At 63.4% G+C, this 14,357-nt stretch overlaps 2 protein-coding genes across 4 annotated transcripts in view; one reads left to right on the forward strand and one right to left on the reverse strand.

Moving 5' to 3' along the window:
* Positions 1 to 1,707: 1,707 nt before the first annotated feature.
* On the reverse strand, positions 1,708 to 7,357 carry NOB1 (NIN1 (RPN12) binding protein 1 homolog). The gene is made up of 9 exons (XM_068203293.1): positions 7,198 to 7,357; positions 6,977 to 7,109; positions 6,731 to 6,864; positions 6,484 to 6,555; positions 6,271 to 6,408; positions 5,950 to 6,165; positions 5,714 to 5,811; positions 5,486 to 5,630; positions 1,708 to 5,091 (listed from the first exon to the last, which is right to left on the reverse strand). The coding sequence occupies exons 1-9, from the start codon at positions 7,273 to 7,275 to the stop codon at positions 4,822 to 4,824; spliced, it is 1,284 nt and encodes a 427-aa protein (XP_068059394.1). The 5' UTR covers positions 7,276 to 7,357; the 3' UTR covers positions 1,708 to 4,821.
* WWP2 (WW domain containing E3 ubiquitin protein ligase 2) overlaps positions 7,347 to 14,357 on the forward strand; it is a 119,084-nt gene continuing 112,073 nt past the window's right edge. For all 3 annotated transcript variants that reach the window (XM_068203292.1, XM_068203289.1, XM_068203290.1), the window contains exons 1-4: positions 7,347 to 7,486; positions 9,699 to 9,782; positions 10,351 to 10,498; positions 10,774 to 10,892. In XM_068203292.1, coding sequence (XP_068059393.1) covers positions 9,713 to 9,782; positions 10,351 to 10,498; positions 10,774 to 10,892 — 337 coding nt within the window. In that variant the 5' untranslated portion in view covers positions 7,347 to 7,486; positions 9,699 to 9,712. The remainder of the gene's footprint in view (positions 7,487 to 9,698; positions 9,783 to 10,350; positions 10,499 to 10,773; positions 10,893 to 14,357) is intronic.

A 14,357-nucleotide genomic window follows, 5' to 3' on the forward strand; every position in this document is an offset into this window, starting at 1 on the left:
GAACAGGATGGGTGCCCAGAAGAGAACCTCATCCCAAGCCTGCCACAGCTCCAGGGAAGGGTATGTTTGAATTGCGGGCGTCTTTGAGGTCACTTACGAAGAGAAGAGAGAAAAAAACATACACAAAAAACCAACCAAGGGCTGTGCTATCCCAGTTTTCCCTTCTGGAAACACCTTCCCTTCCTCGTGTTAAATTTACCTGTTCATTTTAGGTCAGTGTTTAAATGTACAACACTTTGAACATGTGATTTGGTTACAAGAAGTATTTGTGTGACTGAAGAGGTCGCTCAGCGGTTGGCGCGTGCTCGGCAGCAGCTCTGAGGGTGGAGGGGTTGGATCAGCCCCAGAAGAGCTCAAGGACAGGCTGCAGGGTGTCATGGCAGGGAGCACAGCCTGAGCCACGTCTGTGTTTTCCCAGGGCCCTGAACATTCACTTGTGACATTTTTAGCAGTTGAGGCTGGGCAGCAGAGCTTCTCTCTGACCCCTGTGTTCCAGGAGCACCGGCGTCGTGTCTGGGCCCTTTGGGTGACAGGGAGCATCCTGAGGTACCAGTGTGTGTCAATCCAGCATCCCTGGGGGTCCCAGAGCACCCATTTGTGGGCACAGGTGAGAGTTGAGGGAGATGGAGCTGCCAACCCCCCCACGTCCCCTCAGCTTCTACCCTGAGTGTGCCCAGAGCCCACCCAGGCGCCACGGAGCCAACACTCAGTGCACAGTTTGAGCTGAACGTCTCCTCTGGCACGGAGTTACTGGTGCTTTGTGCTTAATTAGCAGTTGTTTTGGTATTAATTGCCTCCTCGCTGCCTGGTCTTGCAGCAAGCCAAACGCTTCGCTCTTATTTTAACACAAATCTAGTTCGAGAAGTAATTCCGGGCTGGCTGTTCTGAAGTGGATGTCCACTCTCTGATCAGTGATGATGATTACTTCTAATCACTGACAGGGTGGCTGCTTCCCACGTGGTTTTGAGATAAAACAAGGCATGAGCAGTTAAACAGAACCCCGGCAGGTTTTCACTGGAAGCGCCAACTCTGGGCAGCTGTGTCAGTGGACATTCCCCTCACTTGCATAAGCTGAACTTTTATTTTTTAAAGTTTCCATTGATATTTTGATTTAGAATCTAATTTCTAAAAGGAAAATATGTCCGAATGGATTTTTATTCCTGTTTTGTTGTGCCTCTGCTTGGCAAACTGTTGGGTTCCTTTTCCAGGGCCACTGTGGGAGAGCAGAGGGAGCACAGACAAGGATCTGAGTGAGGGGAGCAGGAGAGAGGAGAGGGAGTTGCTTGGCATGCTCTGAGCTGTAGGTGGAAGGTGAGAACAGGAAATGCTGGTGATTGCTCATCAGTGCAAGACTGAGTCTCCAGGAGTTGGGGGTTTTGTGTTCAGGGGGGCTCGGGGCAGCTCCGTTCTATCGAAGCTAAAAGGAAACAGCAGTGGGATGCTGTGTTTGTTCAGGGGCTTTGTTTTCATTTGGGCTTGTTTAGTCCTTTGTGGCAGCCTGTGAGCACTTTGTGTTCCTGCTCAGACCAGCTGTGCCAGCTGTGGTGGCCGTGGTGCCCCGGGCAGGGCGTCTGTGCCACGGCACCAAGGGTCAGCGTTGGAAATGGGATGAACGTGTTAGAAACAAGGAAAAATGCAGCAGGGGGTAAACTCCTGCCAAAGGGAACTTGTGGAATTCTCTAGGGGAGTGGGGGACTCGGGGAGGTCACACAGGAGGAGAGGCTTTTCCTCTCCCAGTCTGTATAGGGATGTAAATATGCACTGCCTGTATATTCTAGGATTATATATATGTATATAGAGGAGTCAGATAATTATATATAAATAATAGTAGACACAGCATTAGAATACTGTTATATTTACATTTTTATAAACATGAAATAATACTCCTTTTCCTCAGTAGGAGGTTTTTGTAGTAACTCATGAGTAGCTGTCTCACACCTCTCAGTCCTGGACGCGTGGCCCTGTTGGTGACGTGGCTCCAGAACTTGCTCTGCTTGGGAACCTCGCTGGGGCCTGTGGCTTGCAAGCAGCTGTGGCCACTTTTGTATTTTTTGTATCTTTTAGTTCATACTTGCAGATGTGGTTCAGGATAGAACTGACACCCAGGCTGAGGATGGGCTTCCTGCAGCCCTGAGCATCCCTGGGCTTCCCCTGGCTCACTCCAGAGCCTTTTCCATCCCCGGTCTGGCAGCAGCTGGTGCAGACAGGGATTGGTGCTGGCTGGGCTGACACCAGCCCGGGCTCTGGGATGTTATTGTGTAGCAAAAGGTCCCTGTTGTGCTGGGTCAGGGAGGGGAAACTCCTCTGCCATTTCTTTATTCCCATGAGGGCAGGAGTCTGTAAACTCATTTTTTAACCGATTCATTAGTGCAACAGTCAAAATCTAGAGAACTCCTTGAAAGCCAGTGAAGCTCCCCTTGAATTCTGTCTGTGAGGAACCTGCCACGACTCGTGCTGATTTCTTTCTTGCAGGTTGTGTGAGGAATTAAACCCTAAGAATCATAGAATCACGGAATATCCTGAGCTGGAAGGCACCCACAGGGATCATCAGTCCAGCCCCCAGCCCTGCCCAGACCCCCCAACAACCCCACCCTGGGCATCCCTGGCAGCGCTGTCCAAAGGCTCCTGGAGCTCTGGCAGCCTCGGCGCCGTGCCCATTCCCTGGGGAGCCTGGGCAGTGCCCAGCACCCTCTGGGAGAAGAACCTTTCCCTGGTATCCACCCTAAACCTCCCTGGCACAGCTCCAGCCTTTAAACCAGGTCATACTATCAGTAATGTGTATTGCGTCCAACATGGCTTTCAGTCCCAAATCCGCGTTCCACTGGAATTTGTCCTGAGTGGATCAGTGTTGTCCTGGTACAGGTCTTCTTAAATCACCTCCACCACACTGAGAGCCAGCGTCCTCCTTTGTTCTCTTGGAGTTTGCAGAGCTGAACTCTGCTTTTTCCAGAGATTGTCATGTTTGCTGTTACACTTCATTAAATTGCCTGGTGACATTCACTGTGTAGGGACAGGGCAAGGAATCCAGGGGTTCCCTGCTCACTGACCCCTCTGTGCAGGTTCCCACACCCAGCAGCCCTCTGTGACACATTCCAGCTCCAGGCCTGGGATTAGGGAGGGGTCCTGTGTTCACCTGGCAGGTGAATGGCCTTGCCTTTGTTTTGGCCCTGGAGCTGCCCTGTGGAACGGGATCTGACCCGAGCGCCCTGGGCAGGACCATGGCTGCCTGTTGGGATAACGTGTCCAGGGGGAAGTTCCTGTTTGGAAGTGGCTCTTTGGGTGTTGAAGAACTGGGATCTCAATCCAGTATCCTTAGCAGCCTGCAGCCTTCCTGAGGCTTTTTTATTCTGGGTAAAAGGAGGCAATTTGAATTATTTCCATCTGAGCTGATGCTGAGTTAAGCTCCAACCCCTTCAGAGCAGAGCTCCAACCTCTGTCCCTGTCCCTGCACCTCAGGTGGGCTCTCCCCTGCCTGCCAGATATTCTGGGTGCACCCTCGACCGCTGAGCTGCCTCTTCTGTGTCCTGCAATGTGAAAGTAGCACCAGATACTCCTTCGTGCAGTTTGTGTATATGGCTTTCGTAGGTGGGTTTTTTCCAAGCACTGATTCCCGGTGTTTTCAGTTTGTCTATGAGGGGATATTTTATTTGCATCTATGTTTTTAGCTCTCCTGTGATAACTTGTTGAATATTAAAAAAAAAAAATATTTTGCTTCTATTGGGACATTTGTATACTCGCAACTATATTTCTGTAAACAGCTGCAGTCGAGAATAAACAATGAAAGTTTTCATTTTACACTGTAAAGTCTTGTGATGGTTTTTCCAAGGGCATCTCCAGAGCCATGCCTGGGGCGCTGCAGCTGCTGCAGGAGAATGTCCTTGGGAATCACGCTGACTTGGTGGTGTGGGACCCCCAGTAACCCCTGGGGGCTGCCCAACCCAGCCCCCAAATTGTGACCAAGGGAACAGCTTCCATTGCCCAGGATCCCGTCTCAGGGACTGGGGGAGAGGCAGAGTCTGCCCCAGGGAGGTGAGACCAGGAGTCCAGAGCCAAGATGCTGGAAGTTACCCTGTCCTCAGCGGGATGTGTGGGTGCCTTACCCAGTGCCCTTTATCTGCAGCTTTGGCACACTCAAAGTGCCCTGGGGCTGGGGAGGCCCAGGTGTGCTCCCCTCTGCTGCTCCCAGCCTGCAGCCTGAGACCTCCCCAGGACCAGGGGCCACACCTGCTATCAGGTATTTCCTTATTTTTAACTATTTCAGCAGGGCTAAGGAGAAACTGCAGCAAGAGCTGGGACCAACAGTCAATTGTGAAAGATTTCAGCAGATTTATCCAAAAAGCTTTACCCCAGAGTCTTCTCCTTCAGCCACGGGCATCGCCCAGTGCCAGGCTGGGACACAACCCCCTGCCCCGGGGTTTTGTCCTTCTGGAGCTCATTATCCCTTGGGGCAAACGGTCCAAGAAATGCTCCCTTCCTCTGTCCCAGCCTCCTTGTTCCTCGAGGCTCAGAGAAAGGCTCCCCTTGGCACAGGCAGCCACAGAAATGGGACCGAGCCACGGGGCTTGCGGTTTGGTGTTTATTGGGTGACACAGCCCCTGCCCACGGGTGCCCAGGGATGGGCAGGGAAACCACCCCGCCCTCCCCCGTGCTGGGGCCGCCCCAAACCCCATCAGCACCACCCCCGTCACGGTGGCTCTTGTCACCAGCGCAGTGGGGACAGGATGGCCTGACCCACGGCCAGGTGCTGGGAGCGGCCTCGCCCTGGCAGAGCCACCAGCACACCTGGGCAGGTGTGTCCTGCAGGCGGGGCCTGTGCTGCCCTCACCTCCTCTTGACGAACTTCTTGGTGACGGCGTTGGGGTTGAGGCGGCGGCGGCCGGCGCCCAGGGCGGCGTCGCGCAGGTGCAGGTGCGCGGCCCGGCTGTGCACGTCGTTCTCGGCGAAGGGAGAGGCCCCGGCCAGGTAGTCGGGGTCGAACACGTTGGTTTTCTGCCTGGCCTTGCGGGACAGGCGCTGCTGCGGGAAGCGCTGGTCCTCCACCAGGTGTGGGTTGTTGGCGTGCTTCCCGCCCTGCGGCGCCGGCAGCGGGTACTGCGGGAGAGAAGGGATCAGCCCCGGCTCCCAGGGACCCCCGGGTGCCCACAGCCCTCTGGAGAACGGAGCGGGGAAGCCCGAAAGCCCTGGGCTTCAAGTGCAACATCTGGAGGATGTTCTCAGTTTGATTCCTGCCAGTCACGGGCTGGGCTCCCATCCCTGGGATCCCAACGGAAGAATTTCTTCGCAGAAAGGGTTGTTAAACGTGGGAAGGGGCTGCCCAGGGAGGTGGTGGAGTCCCCATCCCGGGAGGTGCGCAAGGAATTGACGGGACCTGGCACTCAGTGCTCTGGGCTGGCTGACAAGGGGAGGATCGGTCACAGGTTGGATCCGATGATCTTGCTGGTCTTTTCCAACCTCAGTGAGTCTGGGATTCTGTCCAGGTACTCACCCTGAGCCCCCGGGGGTTCAGCACCTTGGGGTTGCGGGAGAAATGCATGTGCAGGCTCCCGTCGTCGCTGACGCTCACTGCCACCTTCTTGAGCGTCTTGTTACCGCAGTGGGGGCAGAACACCTTGGTCATGTCCGAGGTTGTCCTGCGAGGGCGGGACAGGGGGGTTCAGAGCTCCTGGGGCCGTGGAACACGGGCTCAGCCCGGGCTCAGCCCCGGCCCCAGCACCTGAAGCAGCCGTGGCAGCGCAGGATGTAGCTGCGGGCCCGGCGGATCAGCATCCCGTTCACGGCCAGCACGTGGAGACCCATCTGCAGCAGCACGTTCTGCAAGAGCGGGGACACACCGGGGCCCGGCAGCTGGGACCTGCCAGCTGGGGCAGCCAGAGCCCTCCAGGCTCTGCAGAGGCCTCTGGCACTGAGACCCTGCTGGTGTGACACACGGAGCTGCAGCCCAGCACCCACCTGCATGGCAAAGTCCGTGGTGACACAGCCGACCTGGACACCGACGGGAGCAGTGTCACAGTGCCCCGTGTCCTGCTGGGCCTGCTTCAGGTTGCTGGGAGTTATCCAGCCTTCGTCATCGCTCTCCTCATCATCTTCCTCCTCCTCTTCGCCGGCGCTGGCCGCGTCCGCAGAGCTCCGGTGCTCCTCGGGGGGCTCGGGGCTGCCGGCGATGGCCTGGGCCGTGGGGGCGAGGACGGTCAGGGTGGCCCGGAGGGGTCGGGAACGGCCAGCCAGAAACGGCAGAGCCAGCACAGGGAAAAGGCTCCATGAGATTCTCACCAGCAGCTCCCGCAGCTCCTCCTCGATGCTGGGCAGGGGCGGCCGCCAGTACAGGAAGGATCCGAACTCGTCGCTCTCCGCCGGGGCCGGGCCGCCGCCGGGGCCGGGCTGGCGCGGGCCCTTCCCCGCGGGCTTGTGCTGGGGACACAGCACGGGCGTCCCTGAGCCGCGGCCCCGCGGGGCCCAGCGCCTCGCCCTCCCGCCGGGCCTTACCTGGGCGGGCAGGTGGAAGCCGGCGAGGTGCAGGGGGGCCTCGGGGTGCCGCGGGGTGGAGCTGAGCCGCACCTGGGGGGCAGCACGGGCCGTCAGCGGGGCCGCCGGAACCGGGGCGCCCTGCCCGGCCGCCGGAACCGGGGCGCCGTGCCCGGCCGCCGGAACCGGGGCGCCGTGCCCGGCCGCCGGAACCGGAGCCCCGTGCCCGGCCGCCGGAACCGGGGCGCCGTGCCCGCGCCCATCCTACCTTGTCCTGCGGCTCCCAGCGGACGCGGCCGGGGCCGTCGATCTCGGCCTGGAGCTGGCACGTGAGGGCGAGCACCTGCAGGTCGGCGGCCGAGAGGCTCGGGTAGTCCCCGGTCTTCTTGGAGAACTCGGTCACTGCGGGCGGGGAACAGCGGCGCCGTCGGGCCGGGCCGGGCCGGGCCGGGCGGGCCGCGGGCCCGGTACGGCGGGGGAGAGGAGCCGGTAGCGGGGCCTGGCCGGCACTCACCGAGGCGCAGCAGCTCGGGGCGCGGGCGGCGGACCCGCAGCTCGCAGGGCAGCGCGGCGAGGCGGCGGCGCGCGGGCCGGTCGCGGATCTCGGCCAGCACCTCGGGCACGGTGTACAGCGCGTCTGCGATGTCCTGCGGGCAGCGCCGTCACACCGGCCCGTAACCCCTTGACCCGCCCCCCCCCCGCCCCTCCGGTGTCTCCCCGGTGTTCCCCCGGTACCTGCAGCGGGGCCGCGCTCAGGAACGCGCCCGTGTCGGCCACGACGTGCGGAACACGCGCCATGTCTGCGTGCCCCATGGCCCAGCCCGGCCGCCGTCCAAGCGCCGCGGGAAGCACGCCGGGAGTTGTGGTCCGGGCACGGGGCACGCCGGGAGTTGTAGTTCAGTCGGGGCACGCCGGGAGCGGCGCCGTGCCGCGGGAGCGCTTCCGGGCGGCGCGATCACGTGACGGGCCGGGGTCACATGACGGCGGGAGCTGGAGCCGGGGAGCGGGAGCGGAGCGGCCGCCGGTAACGGCACGGGCACGGGGAAGGGGCACGGGGCACGGGCACGGGGCACGGGGCACGGGCACGGGGCACGGGGCACGGGCACGGGCACGGGCACGGCTCGGCGTCGCTTCCCGGCCCAGCCTGGGGCGCTCCCGTCCGTCGGCCGGACACGGCCTGGTGGGGCGCTCCGGCCACCGGGAGCTGCTCAGCTTGTGCCGGTACCGGCCCGGGACGGCGGGGCCATGGGGGGGCCCTTCGCCGCCGCCTCCTGTGCGCGGTGCCCGCAGCGCCCGGCCCGGTTCTGTGCGGGGCCGCGGGGCCGGACCGGCCGGTCCCGGGGCGGGTTCGGTGTTTGCTGCCGGGGCGGCGGCCCCGCGGGTGTTCCGGGAGGCCAGGCCGGGCTGTCGGGAGCGGGAAGCCGGGGAGGAAGGGAGGCCTCGGCCTGGCCAAGGGGGATCCCGCCTTGTGTAGGGGGCGGGAGCGCCCCGGGCCCGGCCCGGTCACGGCCCCGCTCGGCTGGGGGGGTGCGGGGCGGGAAAGCTGTGCCCGGGGAGCGGCACCGGGCACCGAGGCAAGCCTGGGGGAGCGGAGGTGTTGACGTGACCGGGGGTGTCGGAGCGAGGGCCAGAGAAATGGTGTGCAGTCAGGAAGAAAGGGAATGGGGAAGAGTCGGGACGTGAAGGGGGAAGGACGGAGACAGCCCGGCCGGGACAGGGCTGGGCGCGGGCTGGCACAGCAGGGGCACGGCCCCGGTGCAGTCGTGGCATGTGGCATGTGGGATGTGGGCTGGGGACGTGGGCGCCAGGAGGGTCCGGTGTCCTCGGGGAGGTCGGGGTGACCCGCGGGCCGGGGTGATCGGGATGGGAGCGGGTGTGCGACACGAGTCTGGGAGTGACCCCTCAGGGTGCGGGCAGGAGGCCGGGCTGTGCCCGGGAGCCCTGGCTGCTGCTGGATGGAGCCCGGCACTGCTCGGGCCGTGCCCCGCGGGGCATGCAGGCAGAGCTGGGGGCTCTACGGGGCACTGCCAGGCCCTGCGGTGCCAGGCAGGTTTGCCGTGCTGGCACGGAGAGCGGAGAGCCTGGGAGAGGGGATTTCACGGGGAATCTGCCCTGGGGTGGAGCTCGGTACGGCTCAAGGACGTAGAGAGAGGGCAGGGAAGAGGCTCCTGCACAGGGAGAGGGGCTGGAGCTGCTTCCCTGTTTTCGTGCTTCCCCTGTGGGGACGGGAGGTTGGCAGTGGCCTGGCCAGGCAGTTCTGGGCTGGGCTGTGAGCTTGGCTCCCGCACCCTGCAGCTCCTGGGAATGGCAGGAGGAGGCTGGGGCAGGCCCACGGCTGTCTGCTCATCCCTCCGCTCTGTGGTCGCTGCTTTGGGCGCCGACCCTGGCCACGTGTCCTGCCACCCTCCCTGGTGTCACAGTGTGTCCTTCTCGCCCGGGGGGTGACGCGATGCTCTTGGAGGCCTTTCCCAACCTCAGTGATCCTGTGGGATTTGGTACCATAATGAAACCAGGGCTGCCCTTGAGGCTTGTGGTCCCCATGCTGTGACCAGACCTCGCTCTGTCCAGCCGGCCCTGGACACCGCCGTGTCCCCCTGACAGACACCGCCGTGTCCCCCTGACAGACACCGCCGTGTCCCCCTGACAGACACCGCCGTGTCCCCCTGACAGACACCGCCGTGTCCCCCCGACACCGCCGTGTCCCCCCGACACCGCTGTGTCCCCCCGACACCGCCGTGTCCCCCTGACACCGCCGTGTCCCCCCGACACCGCCGTGTCCCCCCGACACCGCCGTGTCCCCCCGACACCGCCGTGTCCCCCCGACACCGCCGTGTCCCCCCGACACCGCCGTGTCCCCCCGACACCGCCGTGTCCCTGCCACCTTGTTGGTGATGTGTGGTGAGTCAGTGTCCCTCAGGGCAAGGCTTTGGTGGCTGCTCTGTCCCCCAGCAGCACTGGCTGTGTGTCAGGGGTTCAGGTGCCCAGAGGGGTGTCTGGAGGTGGCACTGCCCAGCTCGGCCCGTGGCGCTGCCGTGCGGGGGTTGCTCTCCCAGGGACTCGGCGTTGCCTCTGGCGCAGGGGGGTTCATCAGGAGAGGGAGCCCGTGTGTCCCGGGGCTTGCCCAGCCCTTTCCCCGTGTCCCTGCCATGCTGGGCACTCGCAGCAGCATCGGGCTGTGCCCGGGCTCCCTGGGTGCCGCGGGAGCGGGGCTGAGGTGTCTCGTCTCTCCTTTGCAGCTGGGGGTGATGCCATGGCCGCCGCCAGCTCCAGCAGGGCCAGGGCCGGGCCGCCCTGCGAGAAGTCCCCGCTGTCCGTGAAAGGTGGGTCCTGCTGCCTGCCCGGGGTTCCCCCCGCACCCCGGGGACGTGTCGTGCGTGCTCTGCCTGCGCCCCGGGCTGGCACGCACGGCACTCCGGGGGGAGCAGGGGCTGGGGATGGCCCTGCGTGCCGTGGGCTGGGCCCGGCTGCCGTGGGGACGTGGCTCCGGGGCCCTGCCGGGCCGCGCTGCTGCTCCCGTGGCCGCGAGATGGCTCCCGGCGCCCGGAGCCGCGGCCCCTGGGAGCCGCCTCCCGCTCTGCCCCTCCGCAGGCGCTGCTGGCCGGGGGGTGCCCCGTCCCCGCTTGCCCCCGTGCCCTGGGGCAGGGGTGTCCGTGGGGACAGTGACAGTCCTGCCACCCTCGGAGGGGTGAAGCTGGGGCCAGGCATGGTCAGGGCTTGGTGCCAGCCATCGCTGCCACCAGGAGCGTTGCTCCCCGCTGCCCCTCTCCCAGCACTCTGCTGTGAATTGTGGCACCCCGAGCTGGCAGGGGTGGGCTGGGGGACGAGGGCGGGGAACAGGGCAGGGGTCAGGGTGTCTCGCAGGCCTGACCTGTGCCTGTCCCTGCCCAGTTGTGTCTGTGAAGCCCAAGGCCCAGAGCCGCCCAGCACGGATGAACTGCTACGTGGAGGTGGCCGGTGACGGGCTGCCCAGTGAGACCAAGAAGACGGGGAAGCAGATGGGGGTCTCTGAGCTGCTGTGGAACGAGATCCTCACCCTGTGAGTCTGTGTGACCCCTGCTGTGGGACTGCTCAGGGGCCGGCCCCGTGTGCCCTGCTGTGCCACCGGCTGCGGACACTCAGGTGTCAGAGCTTTGCCCCTTGCACGAGGACACTGCCAGAGACAGCCAGGCTGGGAGGGCGGTGGGAGGAGGGTGTCCCAGTGCCCCGTGTCCTTGCGCACCTTCCTTTGCTCCCGGCCTGTGGCACTGCCCGCTCCCCAAGCACGGAGCGGGCAGGAGGCCGCGGTGACAGCCCCTTTCTCGCTCTCTGCAGGAATGTCACGGCTCAGAGCCACCTGGAGCTGAAGGTGTGGATCTGCCACACGCTGAGGAACGAGCTGCTGGGCGCCGCCTCCGTCAGCCTCGGCAACCTGCTCAAGGGCGGCGGCAAACGTACGTACAGGGCACAGCACGGAGCTGGGCACAGCACGGAGCAGGGCATGGGGCAGGGCACAGCACGGAGCAGGGCACGGGGCAGGGCACAGCACGGAGCAGCGCACGGAGCAGGGCACGGGGCAGCGGCGGCTGCGCTCCCCGGCGGGGAACAAGGTGCCGTTGTGTGCCCCTGCCGGGCGTGCCGGAAGCCGTACCTGCGTCAGCCCGTTGGCTGCGGCCGGCCGGGGAGCACAAACCCCTCTGCTATTTGCCGCCGTTTGCGGTTGCCAGAGCGTGGCTCGTGATGGCAGCTCCCACATAAAGGCGGCCATTCAGGGCCGGGGCGGCGCGAGCGGCGCGCGGGGCTGGAAAAGGCCGGCTCTGTCTCTTCCAAGCAAAGCTTGTGCGACACAGACCCGGTATTGAGCGGGGAGAGGGGCCTCCTGCGCCCCGAGGGATTCGGGGCTGGTTCAGACCCTCCCCAGTGCTGGGGGCTGGGCTGAGCTGCTTCCCCTGGCGCCGCCAGCTCTGCAACCGCACCAGTGTCCCCGCCGTGCCACCGTGGCTCTGGGTGGCACCGGGTGCTGTGGCAGCGAGGGACACGTGGGAGCTGTGCTGCTACTGCTGTCTTCTCACGAGGCCTGTGGGGACTTGGACGTGTGCCTGGGGCTGGCTCTGTTGGGGTGTAGCGGCCAGCCAGCCCCACAGCTGTGGGACCTGTGCCCCTGGGCACCCTCCCCTGCAGCCGTTGTTTCCCGAGGTGTGCAGGAGCTGTGCTGGGCTCCCGGAGCCGCCGCGGTTCCTGCCCTACCTGCGCCGCCACGGGGGCACAATTGGCTCTTTCATTCCCAGCCATCCCGGGAGGCTGTGTGGAAAATGAATGGAAAAGGCAACTGGCTGTTCTAGCTTGTCTGTTAACATCCCCCAGAAAAAACGTGTCAGATTTTTCCTTGACACTGTGGGCTGGGAGGGAGGAAGGACTCTTAAAGCTGCAGAGCCTGCCCTGCCCTGCCTGGGAAGGTGCTGCCCCTCTGCTCCCGTCTGCTCCCGTCTGCCCTCCTTGTCTGGGCTGGCATCCGCTGCCTCCCCTTCTCTGCAGGCTCATGCTCAGCCTTCGGGCTTTGCTGCAGGTCTGAGAGGGCCAGAGGCTGCTGGGGGTGTCGTGGGAACCTGGGAGATGCTGTCCTCCTGGGAACAGGGGATTGTGTTCCCTCTGCCTGCCAGCCTGAGGAAGGGGCTGGGTCAGGCAAGGGCCTGCAGAAGGCATCTGGGATTTCAAGGCGCCCTGAGTCAGACGCTCAATGTGAAGGGCAGTGAAGTGTGTGCCCCTGCCACTGGAGGGGCCTGGCCCTCCTCTCCCATCCCGAGAGGTGCTCAGCCAAGAGCGAGCTCCTGCCGGGCAGCAGCCCCTCCTTTTTGGGTTTGTATGGTTTTGGTGAGGCTTTATGAAAGATACAGATTTGTGAGTGTAGCTGTGGCCTCGGGTTGGTGTTCCTGTGGTTCTCCTCCGAGGGCAGGACAGTGTCCTCACTGCCGGTGACGCCCGTGGCAGTGCGTGCCAGGCTCCCGCTTGCCAGGATGCTGCTGTCAGCCCTCCTGCCAAGCATGCCTCACTGCAGGGGGAAAAGTCCCAGCTCTGAGGCCCGGAGCGTGGAAGAAGAGCTCAGTGATGAGGCCCGAGCTCCTGGGAAGGCTGTGAGAGCCTCTGGAGCTGACAGCCCGGCTGTCGCAGGAGTCCTGCGCCGGGGTCCGGCCGTGCTTTGGGAGTGGCAGCGCTTCCTGCGGGGCCTCTCCTGGCCCTGGCAGGCAGCCGCTCCCTGGCCGGGGAGGTGGAGAGGTGGGTCAGGAGCGGCTCAGTCGCCAGCACGGGCTGGAGCCTTCCAGGAGCCGAGCTGCTCCCAGGGCTCCCATAAAACAGCTCGTTTGCCGTGGCACGCCCCCGGCCCCGGCCCCGGCCCCTGAGCTGCCGCAGCTGCAGAGGCACCTCTTTGTTCCCGGGCTCCAGGAGCTCCTGGCCCGGCCAGCCCCGCATCCTGGGCTGCGTGGGAGCCCGTACTGGGCCTTGCTGGTTGTGCTGGTCCTGCTGTGTGCTGAGTGGCACCACGTGCCAGGGCTTTAGGGATCCTGCAGGGTCCCTGCTCTGGTGCCCCAGGCAGAGTGGCTGGAGCTGTAGCCTGCTGGGATCCTCCAGGACACCAGCAGCAATTCCCAGCCTCTGGAAAACTGCAGCTCCACCCCGTTGTGGCTGTGATGCCAAAGGAGCTATGCTGTGCTGTGCTGCATGTCCCAGCAGCTCCATGAGCTGGCTGTGCCGTGGCCGGGATGTAATCCCAGAAAACTGGTCATCCAGCCAGTCGGTCACTGGGGGGGATTGGAGAGTGCCCATCCCACGTCACCTTTTAGAGGAGAGATACAGAAACCTGAGGGCCTCCTGGTTATCCCTGGCAGATAAATGGAGTGGGACACAGTTGTCTCTAAGCTGCTGGTGGTTAAGGCTGGATCAGCAGCAAAGGCAAAGCTTCCCTGGGGAGGCTTTCATGGGACACTAAAGATTATCCCTTCCCCTAAACTCTGGGTTCCTTCTTGGTTTGGGGATGTCTGTAGAAGGTTTAACTTGCCCCTTGCTTGTTCCTGGAGGGATTGTAGCCACGGCATGGAGTCATTCCTTCTGTGGGAATGCACAGAGGCTGAGCCAGTCTTCACCTGCTCGGCACCAGGGAGCTTTGATTCATCCCTGACAAAACCTGGACGATCACATGGAGCTGTTGGAATGGGAACTGGCCTTTGCATCTGGTGGGACTGGGCAAAGAGCTTGGCGCTAGGTTTGGGAAGCTGAGAGACTGGGAAGCTCATTTTGGCTGTCTGTCTGAAAATCTTCTGGGATGCAGCTGTGGAGCTGGAGCCACCTCACACAGGGTCTTCCAGAGGGGCTGCCCATCCTGTGTGGCAGCTCCCTGGGGTCGGACACGTGTGGTTCCTGGGGGTCCCAGGGCTGGGGCTCAGCCCCGGGCCGTTATCACGCCGGCTGCTCCCAGCCTCGTTTCGTGGAACTGTAAATCCGCTTTATGGGCTGGGTGTGAATTCCAGCTCACCTCTGCTAAATGGGAGCTCTGATGCTGCGTGCGGGGCACTGGAAGTAGCTGAACTGAGACCTTATTCAGGACCAAATCACCCCCCGACCCCCTCCCAAAATAATAATAATCCCTTTGACATTCTGGCAGCCGGCGGGACAGAGGCAGCCTTTGTGCCGGGCCCTTCGGGGGACCGGCCGTCGGTGCAGCAGCAATGTCCCTTTGTGCGTCCCGCACGCTGCACGGGGACAGGGAGTGGAAGGTTCTGCGAGTGTTTATTTTCTTTAAAAAAGCTGGAGGGGGTGGAGGGGGGGAGAAGGAAGCCGGCTGGGAGGTTCATGTTCACATCCTCCACTTGGAGACACCTTGTCTTTGCGCCTCGGCCGGGCGCCCGCACAATGAGGGCTTGTGC

This window comes from Anomalospiza imberbis, chromosome 12, assembly GCF_031753505.1.
Source record: "Anomalospiza imberbis isolate Cuckoo-Finch-1a 21T00152 chromosome 12, ASM3175350v1, whole genome shotgun sequence".
In the NCBI taxonomy this organism is placed as follows: Eukaryota; Metazoa; Chordata; class Aves; order Passeriformes; family Viduidae; genus Anomalospiza; species Anomalospiza imberbis.